At 39.1% G+C, this 18,821-nt stretch overlaps 1 protein-coding gene across 27 annotated transcripts in view; it reads right to left on the reverse strand.

Moving 5' to 3' along the window:
• Dock10 (dedicator of cytokinesis 10) overlaps positions 1–18,821 on the reverse strand; it is a 257,698-nt gene that overhangs the window by 147,679 nt on the left and 91,198 nt on the right. For 4 of the 27 annotated variants that reach the window (XR_003954323.1, XM_006496471.4, XM_011238683.3 and 1 more), the window contains one exon: positions 16,363–16,453. The exons of 22 other annotated variants lie outside the window; for them this stretch is intronic. Coding sequence is in view for 3 of the 5 variants with exons in the window: in XM_006496471.4 (XP_006496534.1) it covers positions 16,363–16,449 (87 nt within the window). In the remaining 2 variants the exon portion in view is untranslated. Of the gene's footprint in view, positions 1–16,362; positions 16,607–18,821 lie in introns of those variants that run through there. One more of the 27 variants, NM_001285927.1, reaches the window with a different exon arrangement.

Consider the following 18,821-nt stretch of genomic DNA (forward strand, 5'->3'; position numbering starts at 1 on the left):
TTTGCAAACGTTGGCAACATGCTAGGAATCAAATTCTTGCAGACCGCCTTTGTTGTCAGTGAAGCACAGATCTTGTGTCAGGATTAATTGCATGGCTCTGAGCTTCTTTGCCTCTACAGGGAGAAGCTGGGTCGGTCTCTACTAGGATAGAACAGTTGGACTATGAGAGAGACACTGTGGTAAAAAGGGGTGAGCCTGAAGAAAATATGCAGATAATCAAATGGTACTGAAATCCTGGACCCAAGAGAAGTTGCGCATCTGCCAAGAAGCACACCCCACTAGTGAAACAAACAAACAAACAAACAAACAAACAAGCAATCACCTAATTGTTAGAGGGAGAAGCCGTGTGTCATTACAGAGCTGATGTGTTGGCTCCACATCAAACTAGATCACAAAGTGAGAAAAATGGAGCTCTTCCTCTAAAGAAAGTATTACAAAACAGAAAATCAAAGACACAATGAAAGGATTGCCCTAACCTTTTTGTGAAGCATTCATGTAAATGAGAAAAGACTGGTCAATACTTAGGGGATTTTTTTGGGGGGGCGGTTAGGATTAGGGTTAGGGCGAGGGGTCACCATGAAACCTGTATACTAATGTGATCCTGTAAGTAGCAATGCCAGTAGCAACTGTCCTATCAAGCTCCTCACCTCCCACTAGTTGTCCCACCTCTATAAAGTAGACTCTCCCAAATTTTCACCTATGTTCTAAAAACTGATAATGGGCTTCTTAAAATAGAAGCAAATATTTTTGAATGATTTTCTAAATTCTAGGAACATCAACATATGAACATTATGGACCAATAGGAAAGATATCCATCCATTTTTCTGGAGTAAAAGAAAAACAATAAACAAACAAGCCAACACCTTAAATGCTTAAGGAAACTGGTGAGGTCAATGTTCTTTCTAGGAAGTCCTATCAAGTGAACTGGCTATACATAGCAAGTAAAAATACAGAGTGCTCCGTGGGACATTTGAAGGAGTTGAGTTGCTCAACACAGTGTTTTGTGACAGTGATTTAAAACACTTCACATATTGGGGTAGAAATTACAGAGGCTCTATGGCAGCTAGGAAGCTTCTCCTAGAGCTGCTGCATTTTGATACAAACACACAGAGACAGACACACAGACACACACACACAGACACACACACACACACACACACACACACACACACACTTTTTCATTTACACTTATTTTCAGTTAAAGTTTCTTATTTTCCAGGCAAAAGCTAATTTTCAAGGATCACAAATTGAGGTTATATGTACAGTATGTGTGTGTGTGTGTGTGTGTGTGTGTGTGTGTGTGTGTGTGTGCGTGTGAGAGGATAAATACAGCTGTGCACTTGAAGTGGATGTTGGAGGTATATGTCAGTATCGTCCTACATCACCACCAACCTTAGTTTCTGAGATAGAACTGCTCAGTGAACTTAGAGGCCACCTTTTTTGCCTGGGTTGGATGGCCAGTGAGCTCCCAGGACCCTCTGTCTCTGTCTCCTCTGTGCTGAGGTTAAAAACGCACTGTGTGGGTGCAAGGAATCAGCTCAGGTCCTCAGCCTTGAGGTACAAAGACTTTTCCACCAAGTAATCTCCCAAGTGCTGTCTTACATGGGCCTTGGCTGTCTTTAAGCAGTTGCATTTCACTCCAGGGCAGCCCCAGGTCTCAGTTTTTCTGTATTATCCATGGTCCTAAACTATCATTTTGGACTTTCAAACTAAAACATTTAATCTGCTCTCTCTCTCTCTCTCCTTCCTAACATCTGTCTGCTGTCTATCTATCTGTCCATGCTCTCCTTCCTTACATCTGTTTTTGCTGTCCATCTATCTGTCCATCCATCTTTCTATTCATGTCTTTCTGTCTGTCTCTCCCTTTGACCTTACATTAATATGTATGTAAAAATCAAAACAAAAATGTACACTGAAACCAATCAGAAAATGCTCATCCCTGCCATAGGCTTGTGGATCATTTACATCCCTTTCCTCCACTAGTTTCCACATCTAAGTATGCAGCGCTGGTCAGTACTCACTGAAATGGCCTGTGAAATGGTTACTAACATCTTTTTCTTTTTCTCTTTTAAGTCCAGTGTGAACAGGAGTGCAGGAGTGTGCGTGCATTGCAACCCAGCAGTGTAAAGGGAAACAGCATGTCAGGAGTGGGTTTCTATAGTCTTGCTCCATTTTTAAAAAAAATGTTATGTCTCATTAGTCCTGAACTTGCACATTAATACAGAAAACAGGGCTAAGGGGTTGTTTTACTAAATAAAGTGCCTACCTTGCAACAGTAGGCTCTGAGTTTGCCCCCTGAAGCTATGTTAAAGTGCTGGGTATAATATTGATTGCTGACTTGCAATCTCTGCTTGAGGGTGGCAAGGACAGCAGCATCCTTGGAAATCAGTGACCATGGCTAGCCTAATTGCTGAGCCCAATAAAAAACCTTGTCTCAAAGGAGATGCTTGGTATCCATGAAGATCACATCTGACATTGTCTTTTGTCTTTCTCATGCACACATGTTCATATACACCTGCACATACAGCTACACTTCTCCCAAGCATGCATAAAGAAGAAATTGGAGGCAAAAGGATATTTCTGAGAAGACTTTTCACTGAAATACAAACTCTAGGTAAAATTGATCTAACTTAACTTACTATTGTAGGCACATCACAGTTCCAGAGTCTAAAGTTACTGATATAACAATTTACAAGTCAAACCACAAACTATTCTTGATAGATCAATAAAGTATAGTATAGACTACAAACATTTTTAAAGACAGTTTTATGTATCTGGCACAGCAGGGAACTCGTGAATAATATCCCTCAGTCCTTTCTTATTGCTTTGAGATTATTTGCATAGAAATAAGATATTGCATTGAGGTTATTTACATGGGGAATCTCAAATCTAGAATATGCGCTCAGTAATGTTTGACTGAGGGATACATTAGTAAACTTTTGTCTTTCCAGGAATTTTTCTTAATGTGTATCACTCAAGATACTCCACTATTTGTAGTTTTTTAAAATATGATTTTAGGAAGTAAATTGCATTAAGATGGCAAGAGATAGAGCTTGATTGGTGGAGTCCTTGCTGAACATGTGTGAGTCCATGCATTCTATCCTCACCTCTGCATAGACTGGGTGTGGTGATACAAACCTATAATCCTAGCACTTGGGAGATAGAAGTAGAAGGAACAGGGGTTCAAGGTAATCCTAAGCTATGCTGCTGAGTTGAAAGCCAGTCTGAGATACAGAAGACTCAGTTACAACCAAACAACCCAAAAGGGCACTAATAGATTCTCGAACACTTAGAAGCTGAGATTTAACAGAACCTGCATGGAGAGATGGTCTGTGTCTATTGTGGTGAGAGCCCAAGGGTAGACAGGCAACAGTTGTCCCTAAAATAAGTGACCTGTCTGTTCAACGTCTTGTATAAAGAGAAAGACACACTCAAGGATAGAGGAATCAGTTCTTTTGTCACTCTTGGCTCTGGGTAGAGACACAGAATGGAACTGGGAAGTGAGCAGAGCTGATTTATGGCCTTAACAAGGATAGAGCTGTCCCTCCTGAATTTAATGGGCCTGTTTCTTTTGGCGTATACCAAGTGGGATAAGGTGTGTGCCAAGATTACCCTGAATTGAATTGGGTTTTTATGGTGCTTTTTCCTCTTACCCTTTCTTGTAAATGAGTAATGAATTTCATTAACCATTCTAAAGTCACTGCTCCTGGGAAAAGAACCCACCACCAGCACCTGTTATTATGCAGCAGGGGGATGTTGCACCACAGTGGTAACAGGCCCTATTCTTCTCATGTACTATTAAGAGATTTGTTTGATCGGGTTCACCAAATCCACAGCTCCCCTTCACATCAACTTCACAGCATTAGGATGGACCCCTGTCACCAAAACAAAAGTTTCCTTCCTCTGGACTTAACCATGACTTCTAATGGTAAGCTAACACCATGTCTAAGCCCAGAGTTGTAAAGCTGACATGGCAACTGTCCAGTCTGTCAGGACTATTCGATTGGCCTGAGATAAGTAGACTGTTCATTTCTTAACTGGGGTTGTTTCATTTCTAGAGTAAAGGATAGCAGCACAAACATCTGGATTCTTTTCATCATTTGGGTAAAGAAACAATGCTAAAGAAAATAAGCATTTGAAATATGACTAAATTGACAAATGTTTTCCAGAATAAAAAGTACAGTCCAACTAGAAATTAACCTAGCCTATCTAGCCTTGTTTTAGCTAAGTTCAAAGTCTGTGGGAGGATGTGGTTGCTGGCCTTCTATGAAACACAGGGAGAATGCTTTCTTCATCCCCATGAGCTATGAGACTTTGTGCATGGTGATTAAATTCCTCATGCTTTAGTATATATGTTTGTAAAGTGATTTAGTAGAGGCTATCTTGGAGGATGAAATGATGTTGTGCTTAGAACAATACTAGGTCTGTAATACTGTTTTCTTAAATATTAAGTAGATAAAGACTGGTTTACCATTTTTACATGTTGCAGCTTGAAAGCACCTGTAATGTACTTGTAATATGTACAGGACACATTCAATAAATGTGTGTTCCATAATTAAGTGTATATCCCTTCTTCCAGGTCCAGAGATAACCTAGATTCAATATGAGGGAAATAAACACATATAAAATCCAAAGAGAAATGTATTCAACTTCATCTAGGGGTGACAAGAAAAGTAGGTAAGGTTGACAGTGGCTGTTCCTAGCCAGTGAAGACACTAAGTCAGCCTTTCAATAGAAGTAATTGTTGAGAATCATGGGTAATGGACAAAGGCATCTATCTGTAATGTGCTTTAGAAATGACATTAAGACTAGGACAGGGTCTGGAAGAAACCAGTGGGGAACTATATGCTACATGCCATGGATTTTCTAAATTCTTCAGGGCTTCATGAGAATTAGTTAGTTGTCAATATTGTGCATATAATTGGGGTTGTTTTGTTGTTGAAAACCTAAGTAAGGTAAGGTCCATAGTTCAAGTGTTGCTTCAAAAGGAAGAACAGAGATGCTGTCTCAGAACGTGAGCAGTGCAAGGTAATCTTGATGATATTTATAGATCCATATAGGAGATTAGAACTACAATCTATACTACCTAGGTTTCTAAGAAGTTGTTAGGCTGCCAGGATATGGTCTGATTCAGAAATTATACGATGATACCTATAAAATAATGAACACTTATTAAAATTGTTTTTCTATAATTTATAATAAAAACAAAATGCTTATTTATTATTGTTTAATGAAGATGAGAATAAATATTATGTAATAGAATAACTACGCTGACTTTAAAACTATAAAGAGAACTGATTGTAAAGACTCAAACATCATTAGCTTATTGCATTGGGGTACTGGGATATTGAGGATGTTGCTGTTTTTATGTTTTTGGAAGAACATGTGTTGCTTTCATCATGGTAAAAGGATGAACTTGATTCTTCAAAAGAATAAAGCCTTCATTAAACACTGGGGAGTTATTTGATTTTAAAATTGTTTACCCTTTGAAAATCCACCAGAGAGGAAGCCCAGAAATATCACAGTGGGGCTTCACATAGAATTTCAACCACTAACAGATTCAAGTAATTACAACAAAAGATACACAAAACACTGGGGAAAAGAGACCAGAGAAAATAATTACAGATTGGGCATGTGGTTATAGAAGCCATGCCAGCAACACAGAGAAGCACAATTAGCGATTTAATAACTGAACTATTTTTAGCTTTGTAGGGAGCCACAAACATCTGGTGAGTTACTTATACCCTGTCTTGATATGATGGTTGTAGCAAAGGATTCCAACTGGAAACTCTGGTGGGAAGTTTTAGAATCTCATACCTACCAGCCCTGTGACTTGAGCAAGCCATAGGAATCTTGGCTGAAGTTAATCAGGGTGGATAAAAAAGCATGTTGTTGTAAAGATCAAGCACATAAAATATATCAGCATAGTAGATGAACCACTAGATACCAGCAAAATATAGACTTGTTTTATTTAAAAACTATCCTACCCAAAGCCTTATACTTAAATCAAGACCAGCCAACCAGCAATCATACAGAGGACATTGAATTTTTCATTTACTAAGATATGTACCATATTTTACATTTGCTATCTAAATTTCCCTTAAAGTTCTATTAAAAATTAATAATTATGAACAAAGTAAAAAAAAAACCCTCAAATATAAAGGGATCTGGGCCTCTCTAATGCCATTTAGGACAAGGAAGGTAAGCTTCCTAGATATGCCTATTACCAATTCAGCATGACTTTCAGAGTCTGTCTTTTTTTTTCCCTGAAAAAAAATAGCCTGGAAGATATATATATATATATATACATATATATATATACACACACACACATATATATATATACATATATATACATATATATATATATACACACATTCAGATGACAAGAAAATGATCAGATTCATAATTGGTTCAATATTAAACAAATTAGCTTTGCAGATACAAATTTCCGGAGAAAAATCAATGTTGTAAAAACCATGCTTTGAGTTTCATTCGGTAGCTCTAACTCACACAAATAGAAATGAGTCTGTCTACTGCTGGGAGCTGTGGACAGGGCAAGGCTGACAGGATCAGGAAAGCAGAACTGTGTCTGCAGTTAGCCCTTTCTACTGGAAGGCTGCACACTCAAATCTGGCTTCTAAATTAGAAGTGTGATCAGAGGAAGTGAGCCTCTGGGACTCCCTACTGGGTCACTCTCGTTCTCTTGTTCTACATTAGGTGTTCCTGGTTTCCATGAAAACCTGGTCTTTTCAAAGAAATGGTATGGAAAGCGTTCCTCCCCCTATGCTTGAGAAGTTTCATGATCTTCTGTGTCACACTGCACATCCTGGGATGCTACCTGGGACTTGCCAGTCTTCTTTGATGATTTCTATATATATGAAGTTTGACTTTCATATCCTGTGATCTACTGACATAATGTAACATCATATATAAATGCCTTTTTGAGGGTATATAACTAATATAGAACTCATATAACTAATGATACAGGAAAACAAGCAAAAAAATTAAAGATTTATTTAAGAACCAGTACAGTAGGCTCTCTTTGCACTCAGGAGAATTTAGAAAAGCAGAGAGCTCTCAGTGACCATCCATAGGCTATTTGGAAGAATCTTAAAATAATCATAAACATTCCTATCTTTAATTCATCAGATAACTTAATTGGGCAAATAATTTCAGTGTTTGGCTGAAGAGATGGTACAGTGGTTAAGAGCACTGGCTGGTTTTCCAGAGGACACAAGTTTAATAATAACCACATTGTAGTTAACAATGGTCTGTATCTTCAGTTCCAGGGGAGCCAATACTCCCCCTTCTGGCCGCTACAGGCACTGCACACTTGAGCTACACAAACATATGCAAGCAAAACACAAACACACATAATATAAAAACTGAAATATGAACTAAAGTAACAAAAAGACTTCTGTGTTGTCAAGAAAACAAGCTATCAAGCCATAATGGTACACACTTGGGAGGAGGGGAGAGGGAGAGGGAGAGGGAGAGGGAGAGGGAGAGGGAGGGAGAGGGAGAGGGAGAGGGAGAGGGAGAGGGAGAGGGAGATTAAAAGTTTTAGAAGAAATTAAAGGTCCAACTGAACAAGAATGTCTTTAGAAACTAAGAGAAACCAGGGTTCTTTGGCTTTAAAGAGATCAGAATGGAGCCAACTTCCACACTATTTGTATTTAAAACAAATGGGAAGATTGGAGAGAGCCCTCACAGCTGCATCTATGGCCACAGCTGTGACCCTGTGGTCATGTGACAGATTTAATTCAGCCTTTCATCAGGAAGAGTTCCATTGGACAACATCTCAGAAGCTGGAGCTTCGGAAAAACAAGGGCAGCTTTTCTAACTAGAAAGGAAACGATTAAGTAAGGAGCAGGCCATCTTATGCTGACCCTTTAACCCTCTCTCTGTCTTGAACCACATGAGTTTCATGAGAATGGAAAAACACTAGCTAAAATCAAAGTTAAGAACCATACAGCTGGGCAGACTCAGAGTAATTGGAGTTTTGAAATGGTTCCCTTGGCAACCAAGTCAGACAAATCATGGATGAAATCAAGCGGCGGTCATCCTTTGAATATTAGTTTATTTCAGAGATGTGAATGAATATCAACCTGATACAGCATATAAAGCTTTAGCAGCTAGGTGAGATTAATAGGATCAGTTTTTCATATTTAGTAAAATTTCATTAGAAACCAAAGACAAACCAGTGTTAAAGAATGTATTGTGTAAGAGATACTCTCAAATTGAATTTACATTTGCAGTCTTGTTTTCATTTTAGAAACTTGGTAAATAATAGGTCCCCATTGTAGGTACTGCTAACCCTGTATACATCTTTAGAACATGTCAAATGTTCACAGTTGTGTATAGCAAATGAAAATTTAAATCAAGGTCAGTAAATGCTTCTCTATACAATGGTGGTGCTTATAAAGATATAGAAAATATCCAACAAGACGTAAATCAAATTAAATTACATGTCTCATTTAGTTTTCTAGAAACACTTGAAAGATAATAAATATCATTAAAAATACATCACAGGCCAATTACAAGCCTGCCTGACACCGGGGAAATTAATGTTTCTGCACAAGCTGCAGGGAACTTTAATTTATAGGAGGTCTGTGATAAAAGCCACTGCCAGCTTACCCTCTAACACCATCTTAATACCTCGACAATGCCATAAACTTTCACTCACAGGTCAAGTTGGTTTCTGTGTGTGTGTGTGTGTGTTGTGTATGTACATACACATTACCACAAATTGAATATGAACAATTCTTCCAACGAAATTTTGTATTTTCAGCAAACTTCCAAATATAAACCCATTCCTCACAGTCTCTTTAAGGACTAGTCATGGTGGGTGTGACTTCTCTGATGTCTCATGTCTCTGGGTGTCTGCTTGTCTGGGCCAATGGGAATGGAGCTCAAGGAGAGTGAAGGAATGGCAGTGGCAAGGAAAAGGGTGGAAGCTGTACATCTATGGGGTTGGGCGTCACAGTACTATCTATTGCTTCCATCTACCAAGACAACTTTCCCTCTGCCTCAGTGGCTCTGAGCTCCTTTCTGTTCTTTCTATATCCTGCTTCCAGTGCCCTTCTGAGTGTGAGTAGATTTTGAATTCTTGACATTAAGGAATTCAATCTGTAATACCAAGAGCCATACCTGCAACAGAGGCCTATCACCTCCCAAGCTTATTTGGATGTGAATGCTCGTGTACAACTCTTGCAGCCAATGACTTCTGCTTTTTGGAATACAGGAATTCAATAGTTGTGCATTACTGATACATCCCAATATCATTTCATACTGTGAAAAATGTGCCCTTGGTGTCATGGGCATCGGGTAAGAGAGGTTCCAGTAACACTTTTTGGCTTTCCAAGGTCATCCATGAAGAGCAGCTGTAACTTCTAATTTCCTACCAGGATAAACTCACCCGACCATCACTTTCCTAAGAGAGATACAAAAGAAGAGTATATGGCCGCTTTGCTTTCAGTGCTGACAGCCACAAGCTATAATTTTGCTCTCCACAAGAGCTACCTCTTTGTTCTGGGAGTGCTGGCAGATCTCTTTGGTTTATAAAAGCATCTGGAAGCTATGCCCGGGCTCAGGTCACTTTGTTTTGTTCTATGATTTTCATCTCAGGAGACCAATTTGGGGTGACTCTTATATTAAGACTACTTCATGCAGGTTTGCTTACAGAAAAAAAAACACAGCTACATCAAAATACTTAATAATAGTAACAATAGCTACTATCATAATGAGTTTACCATACATGGTCAATGTCATGGGCTATGATACACATTAAAACTGTCTCTCATTGAGAACGTATCTTAATTCTAGAAGAGATCATCACAGTTGAGCATTTTTCTCCAAACAGATGATCCATGGAGTCTGAAAACTGTGCAACCTAACCAGTAAATTGATGGAGGGGTTGGAATTTCAGTCCAGTTCACCTTGAAGACTCTGTCAACAATTGGGATTTTCAAAGGCCAAAATGTCAAAATTTATTTTCCTGTCGGAAAGATTCTAGAATAGATCTATAATTTTGGGTACTATTGCTGCTCACTTAGCAATTTTTTTTTAAAACAGTGTAGAGAATTAGAGGTCTGAACAGTGGCAAGAGGCCACTGGGTCCCTCAGGAAAGAGATTGTCAGGAATAGAAGACAAGAAATTATTTCTAGGAGTGCAAAGAAGAGAAGAGACAATGAAAATGTAGACTCAGGATTTCTGCAGTGAAGACGGATAATACCATGAAGAGCCACATTAGAAATTGCCACTAAGTGAGGGAATCTTGTATGTGTGTGTATGTATGGAGTATGGACATGCCCATGTAGGTATGTATATGTAAGCATGAGGGTGTGTGTGTGTGTGTGTGTGTGTGTGTGTGTGTGTGTGTTTGAGTACACAAGTACACACATACATTTGGAGGCAAGTAGTCAATATCAGGTGTCTTCGTCAACTGCTCTGTTTGAAAGAGTGTCTTTCCCTGAACCCCAAGGTCACCAAGCTGGCTCAATGAGCTCCAGTCTCTACTGCCACCATAACCTGGGTACTTACACTTACACGGTAAGCACTTTACTCGCTGAGGCATATGCCCAGCCCTTAAGGGAATCTTAAAAAAATTTTTTTCATATGATGAAGGATGTGGGATCATGACCTTGCTTCCCATGTGCTATGACCCCTCTCCTCTAACAAATGCCCATAGCGCACTCCAATAGACAGGAGCTTCTTTCCTGCATTATTTCTTGTCTTTCCCACAACAGTCAACCTTGAGGAAATGCTATTTATCCTGTTATGTTAATAGGCTCCCCTCCCAATCAATTCGGAGCCAGCCCTTCTGCAGCTCCCTGGCACCTATTTACCTTCCCTATTTCTGCCATCTATTTAGATTCCTCTATTTTGCCTTCACATACGCTCTTAGGTTGCATCAAGTTTCAAAGCACACTTCTCCTTTTTTGTGTGTGGACTGACTGAGTTCAGAAGTCCTGATCACTCCTGCTTCTTTGTTTTTTCTCAAAGTATCCTTTTGCAAATTTCATCCTGGCAATCCAGATTTGTTTTAATTCTGCTCCAGTCTCTTTACTTATTCGCCAAGCATCACCCTGTCCAATGATAGGGTGCTTGACTAATATGTGCAAGGCCTTGGGGTTGATCCCCAGTGCCACAAGAAAATGGAAGAAAAGCATTAGCACGTCTCTCCTGGGACTTCAGTTTGTACTTCCTTTTTGCTAACTAGCTCCTTACACAGAGGCCTAAATAGATTCCCCACTCTAATTGTTCCTTGCAATAAGCAGTAAGAGAAAAGGAGGGTCCATGACCAGGGAGGAGATGACTCACATTAGCCTACGAGTTATCCTTCGTAAGTACTCTAAAGCTCACCAGAATGAAAGCACAATAATGCAATGTACCATGATGAATGTAGGAAATCAGTGGATATCTCTCCAATTAGTGTCTTTGCCTATAGATTTCAGTTCCTAAAGTGCTCTCAGGCAACATTCCTAGGGAGAGGACAAACCGTCGTGCATACCCAAGCTATGCCAAACACTCAGAAATCATGCAGATTCATAATCCACAGGCCAGGAGCAATTTTAAAACAATAAATCATGGTTATTTTTAAAACTTCCACATTTGCTTCTGACTATACAGATGACAGACATAATAAGTGAAATTAATCATGAATTTGATCTTTCCAAATTAGACCATGAAACTGACAAAGGAAATGATAGTTTCATTAAGACTTCTTATATAGTAGATATCATATTAAGTAATCTTGATTAAAAGCTAAAAATAAACATACAAATGCAGCTTATGAGAAAATTATCAACCGAAGGGCAGCACACATACGATTCAAGGATGTAGGTTGACAGTGATGTTGCAATAAGTTTCATTTCTCCTGAACATTTCTCACAACACAGTACTGTCTAACCCAGTGGTTCTCAGCCCTCATGTTGGAACCTTTTAATAGAGTTCCTCAGTTTGTAGTGATCCCCCCAACACTATAAAATTATTTTCATTGCTACTTCATAATTGTATTTCTGCTACTGTTATGAATCATATTTTATATATCTAATATGCAGGATATCTGATATGTGACTCCTGTGAAAGGGTCCTTATCCCCCCAAGGGGTCATGACCCACAGGTACACTTCCTATGGTAACACAGACCCAAATATATGAAGTTGATTCTTGGTCAATGCATCTGGAAATTGTGAAAATAAGCTAATAATTTAAAAAATTAATTTAAAAAAATTTAAAAAATAATTTAAAAAATCCAATAGAGTCAATTACACAACTTTAACTAAATGTTGAAAGACGCAGAGTACACAAAAACTGAAAGGACACAGTTTGAAAAACATATAAGTCCTAGTTCTTCGTAAGTATTCTTGATTAATATGAAATTGAGCTAACTTTAAACTTGCCTCAGAGCAAAGATTGAATGTGGTGCCAATGCTCACATGATCATTACAAAGGAAAAAAATAAAAGAAAGAAAGAAATTGTGGAAATTACATCCAATTATCATCTTCCTTTCACTGTAATGTATAACAATAGTTAAGAGAATTTAAAGTCATCCCTTTTTTTTTCTTTTTTCTTTTTTTTTAAAATTCCCTAGCATGACATAAGTCTTCATGCAGGAATCCTGTCACTTGATTTGCGCCTTCTTTACCACCTCTTCAGGAGGCTCTGATGGCATTTACTGTTTCGAAGCTGAGATAAATGTTCAGTGGAAAGTTCCATTTGGGTGGGCTTCTACTAACCTGGGAATACACAGAAAAGGAGACGACTCATGCTTTTTGAGGCAAGCCCCACCTTATCCACACAGAATCTTGTGAACCTGGAGCACCAGTGAATCAACACATCCCAGATTTGTATTTACTGAGGAACCGTGTTACCAAACTTGCTTCTTAGATCATGACGGAAGCCCCTGTACCTCTGTGGCTTCAACTGAGTCACAGAGAGGAAGCCTGCACCACAGTTGTGTCCCCCTTCCCCCTTGCCCTTGGAAACAGCAATACTGAAAAATAATAATTTTACCTTTTTTTTTCATCTTTCAAACTATGCTCAGAAGGTACACATGTAATTCTAACACACGCTCTTAAGACAGACTGGGTGATAGGTGAACTTTTCTCAGAAGAGGAAACAGAAGTTTAGAGTGATTTAAATAATCTGCACATGAGTGCAGAGAGGGGAAAGAGTCGGAATGACCCGGAGGCACCCACCTCACGCGGCCTCCTCTAATTACTTATTTCATTTTCTTGGAGTCTGCTTTCCAAAATGAAAACCACATCTTAGGATAATACTTAAGGTTGGATTGGACAATTCTCTCCTCAGTAGAAGAGAAAGCCTGTGGAAATAGATATCCCTATCCTAGGCTGACCAAAACCAAGCAACTGTAGCAGGAAACTCCCTAGTGCCTTCCACAGAAGAAAGCTAATCACTGTATGACTGATCTTAATTAAATTTGAATGCATTGCTACTGAATGCTTCGGGAAAACACCAGGTCCTTATTGGCTGCTTCTCCCCTGGTACTCAGTAGCAATACCTTCAAATTCAATTAAGATAATTCATAGAGTGATTAGCTTCATTATACTTCGAGACGCTGGGGACTGTCCTCTTGCCAATACTGTATGTGTGGTGGATGTAAGATAGACCCATTCTTCTCCTGTGTGTTGTCTCTTTTAGTGGAAACAAAAAGTAAATCCTTTTGTGGAGACTTAACCCACAGCGCTTCTCAACACCAAAAGAGATGTAGCCGGAGAACTATGCTCCCTGGACTGGTCTGAAAGGTTGAAACCATTACACACCAAGAGAAGTTTTGAAACAATTATTCTCTTTAACAGACTAAAGATAAACAGCTGAGGATGTTGTTATGGAGCTGGTCGATTGGACTCAGATTTCTTGAAAATGGAGAGCAAATTCTGTGGACAGACTCAGGCCACATTCCTGAGAAACAATGCCAAGGGACATGATTGTTTGAGTTTGCCTTATGCAGATATATACTGCTGAGATAGATGATGAACATATAACACAATGCCATCCTTACAGGCCAGACTGCTAGTAAAAGTTGTCCCTTTTAAATGGCCATCAGACCATTTTAGTATGAAGAAAGCCATGTATATATGTATAGGTGTGTATGTATATGTACATGTGCATGTATCTGATGTGTGTGATTGAAAGTCACCACTGTTTTTAGACTTGGAATTTTGTATTATTGGTTTTATCGGGTTTTTCATTTTCTTCTTTCTTTTTCTTTTAAAAAACCCCTTGAAAAGCAGTTCTCAACCAGGCAATCAGCCTTTCCCATTAAGTACACTTGATGGGAGCTGTTTTCCTGAGCAGCTGCCACCAAGACCTCATAAATAAGAGACAGAGACATCGCTATATGTCTTACAACACACAGAAGAACCCCCACAATAAGGATGTCCAAATCCTAAATGACCATGACTTTGAGGTTGAGGGCGCCTGCACTGAAGATGTGAAACAGAACGTGAACAGCCCTGTGAAACGATCAACCTTCTGAAAAGAACCTATTCCATAACATTGCTGCAACCTTTTCCACATCAGCTGAACCTTCCCTGTTACAGGAGGTGCCTTGGCAATTGGCTACCACTGAGTTCTTCAGAAGTCTAGATGTGCATAGCAGCCTTATTTATAATAGCCAGAAGCTGAAAAGAACCCAGATGCCCCTCAACAGAGGAATGGATACAGAAAATGTGGTACATTTACACAATGGAGTACTACTCAGCTATTAAAAAGAATGAATTTATGAAATTCCTAGCCAAATGGATGGACCTGGAGGGCATCATCCTGAGTGAGGTAACCCAATCACAAAGGAACTCGCACAATATGTACTCACTGATAAGTGGAAACTTAGGATACCCAAGATATAAAATACAATTTGCTAAACGCATGAAACTCAAGAAGAACGAAGACCAAAATGTGGACACTTTGACCCTTCTTAGAATAGGGAGCAAACACCCATGGAAGGAGTTACAGAGACATAGTTTGGAGCTGTGACGAAAGGATGGATCATCTAGAGACTGCCATATCCGGGGATCCATCCCATAATCAGCTTCCAAATGCTGACACCATTGCATACACTAGCAAGATTTTGCTGAAAGGACACAGATATAGCTGTCTCTGTGAGACTATGCCGGGGCCTAGCAAACACAGAAGTGGATGTTCACAGTCAGCTATTGGATGGATCACAGGGCCCCCAATGGAGGAGCTAGAGAAAGTACCCAAGGAGCTAAAGGAAACTGCAACCCTATAGGTGGAACAACAATATGAACTAACCAGTACCCCGGAGCTCTTGACTCTAGCTGCATATGTATCAAAATATGGCCTAGTCAGCCATCACTGGAAAGAGAGGCCCATTGGACTTGCAAACTTTATATGCCCTAGTACAGGAACACCAGGGCCAAAAAGTGGGAGTGGGTGGGTAGGGGAGTGGGGGGGAGGGTATGGGGTACTTTTGGGATAGCATTGGAAATGTAAATGAGGAAAATACCTAATAAAAATATTAAAAAAAAAGAAGTTGAAAAGGAAAAAAAATAACTATGATTTAAAAAAAAAAGTCTAGATGTGTATCTATAAGGACATGCATCCATCCATAAGCTTCCTTTCATTTTGCAAGAATGAAAAGGAAGAACCATTTTCATGGTTAAATAAAATCTCTCTGACCCTTTATACTCTTCCTTGATTCTGTTGCTATAGCTCTCTATCCTTTCCTTCACAATTTAAATTATTCTTTTTAAGAATGTTTAAGTAAATTAGTGGTGCATGATAAAAATAGAACATCAATGTTTTAAAAAAATATAGTTGGAAACAAATAGGTCCTTTGGGGGGGGTCTTTTGAACTGCAGACTATGTTCAGAGAAAGACTGAGTGGAGAGTCTCAGCTCACGTTTGGAATCCCTTGGTCAGAAGCTGAAGCAGAAGGATTGCCGGAAGCCCAAAGCAGTCTGGACTCCATAGCAATTGCAGAGCAGCCTAGATGACAGTGCGAGACTCCATCTCAGAAATATAAACACCAAACTCAGACCAAAATATAAATCTAAAAGCAAACAAACAGAACCAGGAGAAACAATTTCAGAAATAACGGTATATAAATATGATAACATTAGATGAATTTCTATCCCTCTAGTAATGTTCAGATTAAATCCAGTGTTAGTATTTTTCAGTTACATGAACTTTGAAAGCAACATGACTTCAAAAATAAATATTCAAGTTCTAAAAAAAGGCTACCGATGAGCCAAACAGAATCTGCTACTGTATAAAGTGCTTTGTCCAGCAACATGTGGTAGACGCCTGTTCTAAAGCATACCCCAGAGAAAGCATGGGCAATAAGATGAGAAGTCAGCTCAGATACCTACAGCACCAGCCTTGTGGATTCCTTCTGGGTTCACTCTCTTCACTGTTCGCCTCCTCTTCCAGAATTCCTTTCCTCGGAAGCTCATCATATGCCTTGAAATGGAGTCATAAAATATTTGAAAACTACTGAGGTCCTTAAACCTTTTCTTTCTGAGGCGTCACTGAGCTGGCTGAACAAATCTCTCCACTCCCCTAAGAAGGGAAGTGCTCATGCTACATCTATGTAGCTCAACAGAAAGGAAAGGCAAACCCACAAGTCACCACTTCCTGTGAGCAGCTAACTACCAGCTGTTGAACCGCTGCTCTCATGCAGAAGTTCTCTCTAGCCACCTTCTTTAGCATAAGACAGTGAGATAGACCATTGAGCATCTGTGTGAATGACTCTAAACAGAACTCCGTCTCTGTGTAACCTTTGATATCTAGCACGCGGGCAGACCCATGTTAGGATGTGTTAGCAGTCTGTCGACATATCATTTGATTTTGATTTTTTTTTTTTTCTGGTGTAAGATCTATTTTTATTTTCGTGGCTGGAAAATAGTATTTTATAACTTTTTTTTTTCACTCATAGACTCACTTAAGAACCTATGGACCTATTCATTGGAGCAGTCTCAACTGTTCAGAGCTGCCAAGCCTGGCAGGGATCATAAATCTAGAAATGGATTTGTGGATTACCCTAACTATGGAACTCCAAATTCCTGACACACAATTTTAGACAAATAGACAAAGTATCTTATAAGAATCACATAATAATCTCAAGAAACTCTGAAGCAACTTCCTCTCTTTCTAATCTTTGCATATGTCTGTCTTCTATTCCTCTTTAGGCACCACAGTTCTGAATCCTAGAGTCCCTCCCATGCCTCAGCTTCTGCAATCTAAAACTAGCTCTTTTTTTTTTTCTTTCTGGGGCTGTAGCTCTGTGGAAGAGGCTATATTTTAAAACCCATTCTGAGGAAAAAATATTACTATGTCATTTCTCTGTCCCTTTTGCTGATGAACACAGCCTTTCTTAAAAGAGAAGCATGACCAAAGTAGATTTGAGGATTTCAGCTGGACCAACCTCATGGTGACTGAAAAGGAGAGGAAAGCCACAGTAGACTCTGACCCATAGGAGGGCACACTGAGGAGCTCTAAAATTTACATCACCAGCATCCTGTGGCATCTTGTCACATTCCAAGTCCTTTTTCAGAAATGTGTTGGAAAACAAAAATAACAAGGACAACAAGCAAGAATCATTGATTAAGACAAGCCAGTGGTCCAATCGGAAGAAGTCACTGTCAAGTTCATCGGAAAAAACTACAACCTTGATTCCATTATGTGATAAGAATTTATTAAACACTATTTTTAAAGCATTGTTGGGCTTTATGACATATCCTCTCATTTTAAGAAGCTGTGTTGGACATAGGATACCCTTAGAGTTTGTAGAACCTTTGGAGAACTGCATAGAGATGCCCTTCTTAAGGAAGTTTTGAATAATAGTTGAGTACCAAGAAGGTGAGCACAGGTGAGGACAGCTAGCAGGAACAGGCATTGGGGGCGAGGGGTCAGTATCATTTTCCTTGGCTAATTGCTCACCCTTTTTAGGTCCTCCTTTTTCCTCATTTGTAAAATAGTCATGACATAATCACTACTTTGTAGAAATTATAAGGATAACTGGGAAAATGCTTTAAAAAGTCAATATGTTACCTTGCTTGTTGTATCATAAGCAGTTATTAACTAGCAGAGAGACTAAAGGGTAGAACTAAACAAAATATTAGGATAAAAGCCAAGGTTACCGAGAGCCAAGAGTTAAATAGGAGGAGTAGAAATGATTGATAATTGAAGCAGAAATGGTTCCTTTATGTCTGAATGACAACATCATGAAAGTTTCTACTGTGTCTGAAAATGATAGTGACTGAGGGATTTGATTTCATAATATTAATTAAAATGGTATTTTAGGAGGATCATCATTTGGCAGCTATAGACTATCCAGAGACTGCAATTCAAAGATTTGTATCAATCTATCACATAAACTCTGAGGAGCCTATCAAGAAGGACTTAGTGATTAAATAAAAAATAATGCGAGGAATTAGTTGAGCAAACAGTAGGTGCTGGGTGTTGGCCCAAGTGCTTATATAAACCATGAAGTAAGTTTATTATTATTGCTATTTTCACTCTAGTCTTACATAGGAAGATATCTGGGTCCACAGTAACAAAAGTCCCAAAGCAGGTTAGCAGCATATCTAGCATTGAAATCTACTTGATTGTTGAGTTTGGCTTATCAGAAAAATGGATCTTACTACAAGGGAATAACAAGAGAGGGCTTCTTTCTTTACATTGCCCATTCAATGCTGAATGTTGAGTCAAGGAGGCAGGAAGGTACATCTCTAAAACATGGAGAAGAACCAGACTGGAGATGGGAAAATGAAAGGCATGAGATCAACTGAGAGATTACAAAAGTAAGTTGAATTTTACAGACACTAAT

This window comes from Mus musculus, chromosome 1 (assembly GCF_000001635.26).
Source record: "Mus musculus strain C57BL/6J chromosome 1, GRCm38.p6 C57BL/6J".
Lineage (NCBI taxonomy): Eukaryota > Metazoa > Chordata > Mammalia > Rodentia > Muridae > Mus > Mus musculus.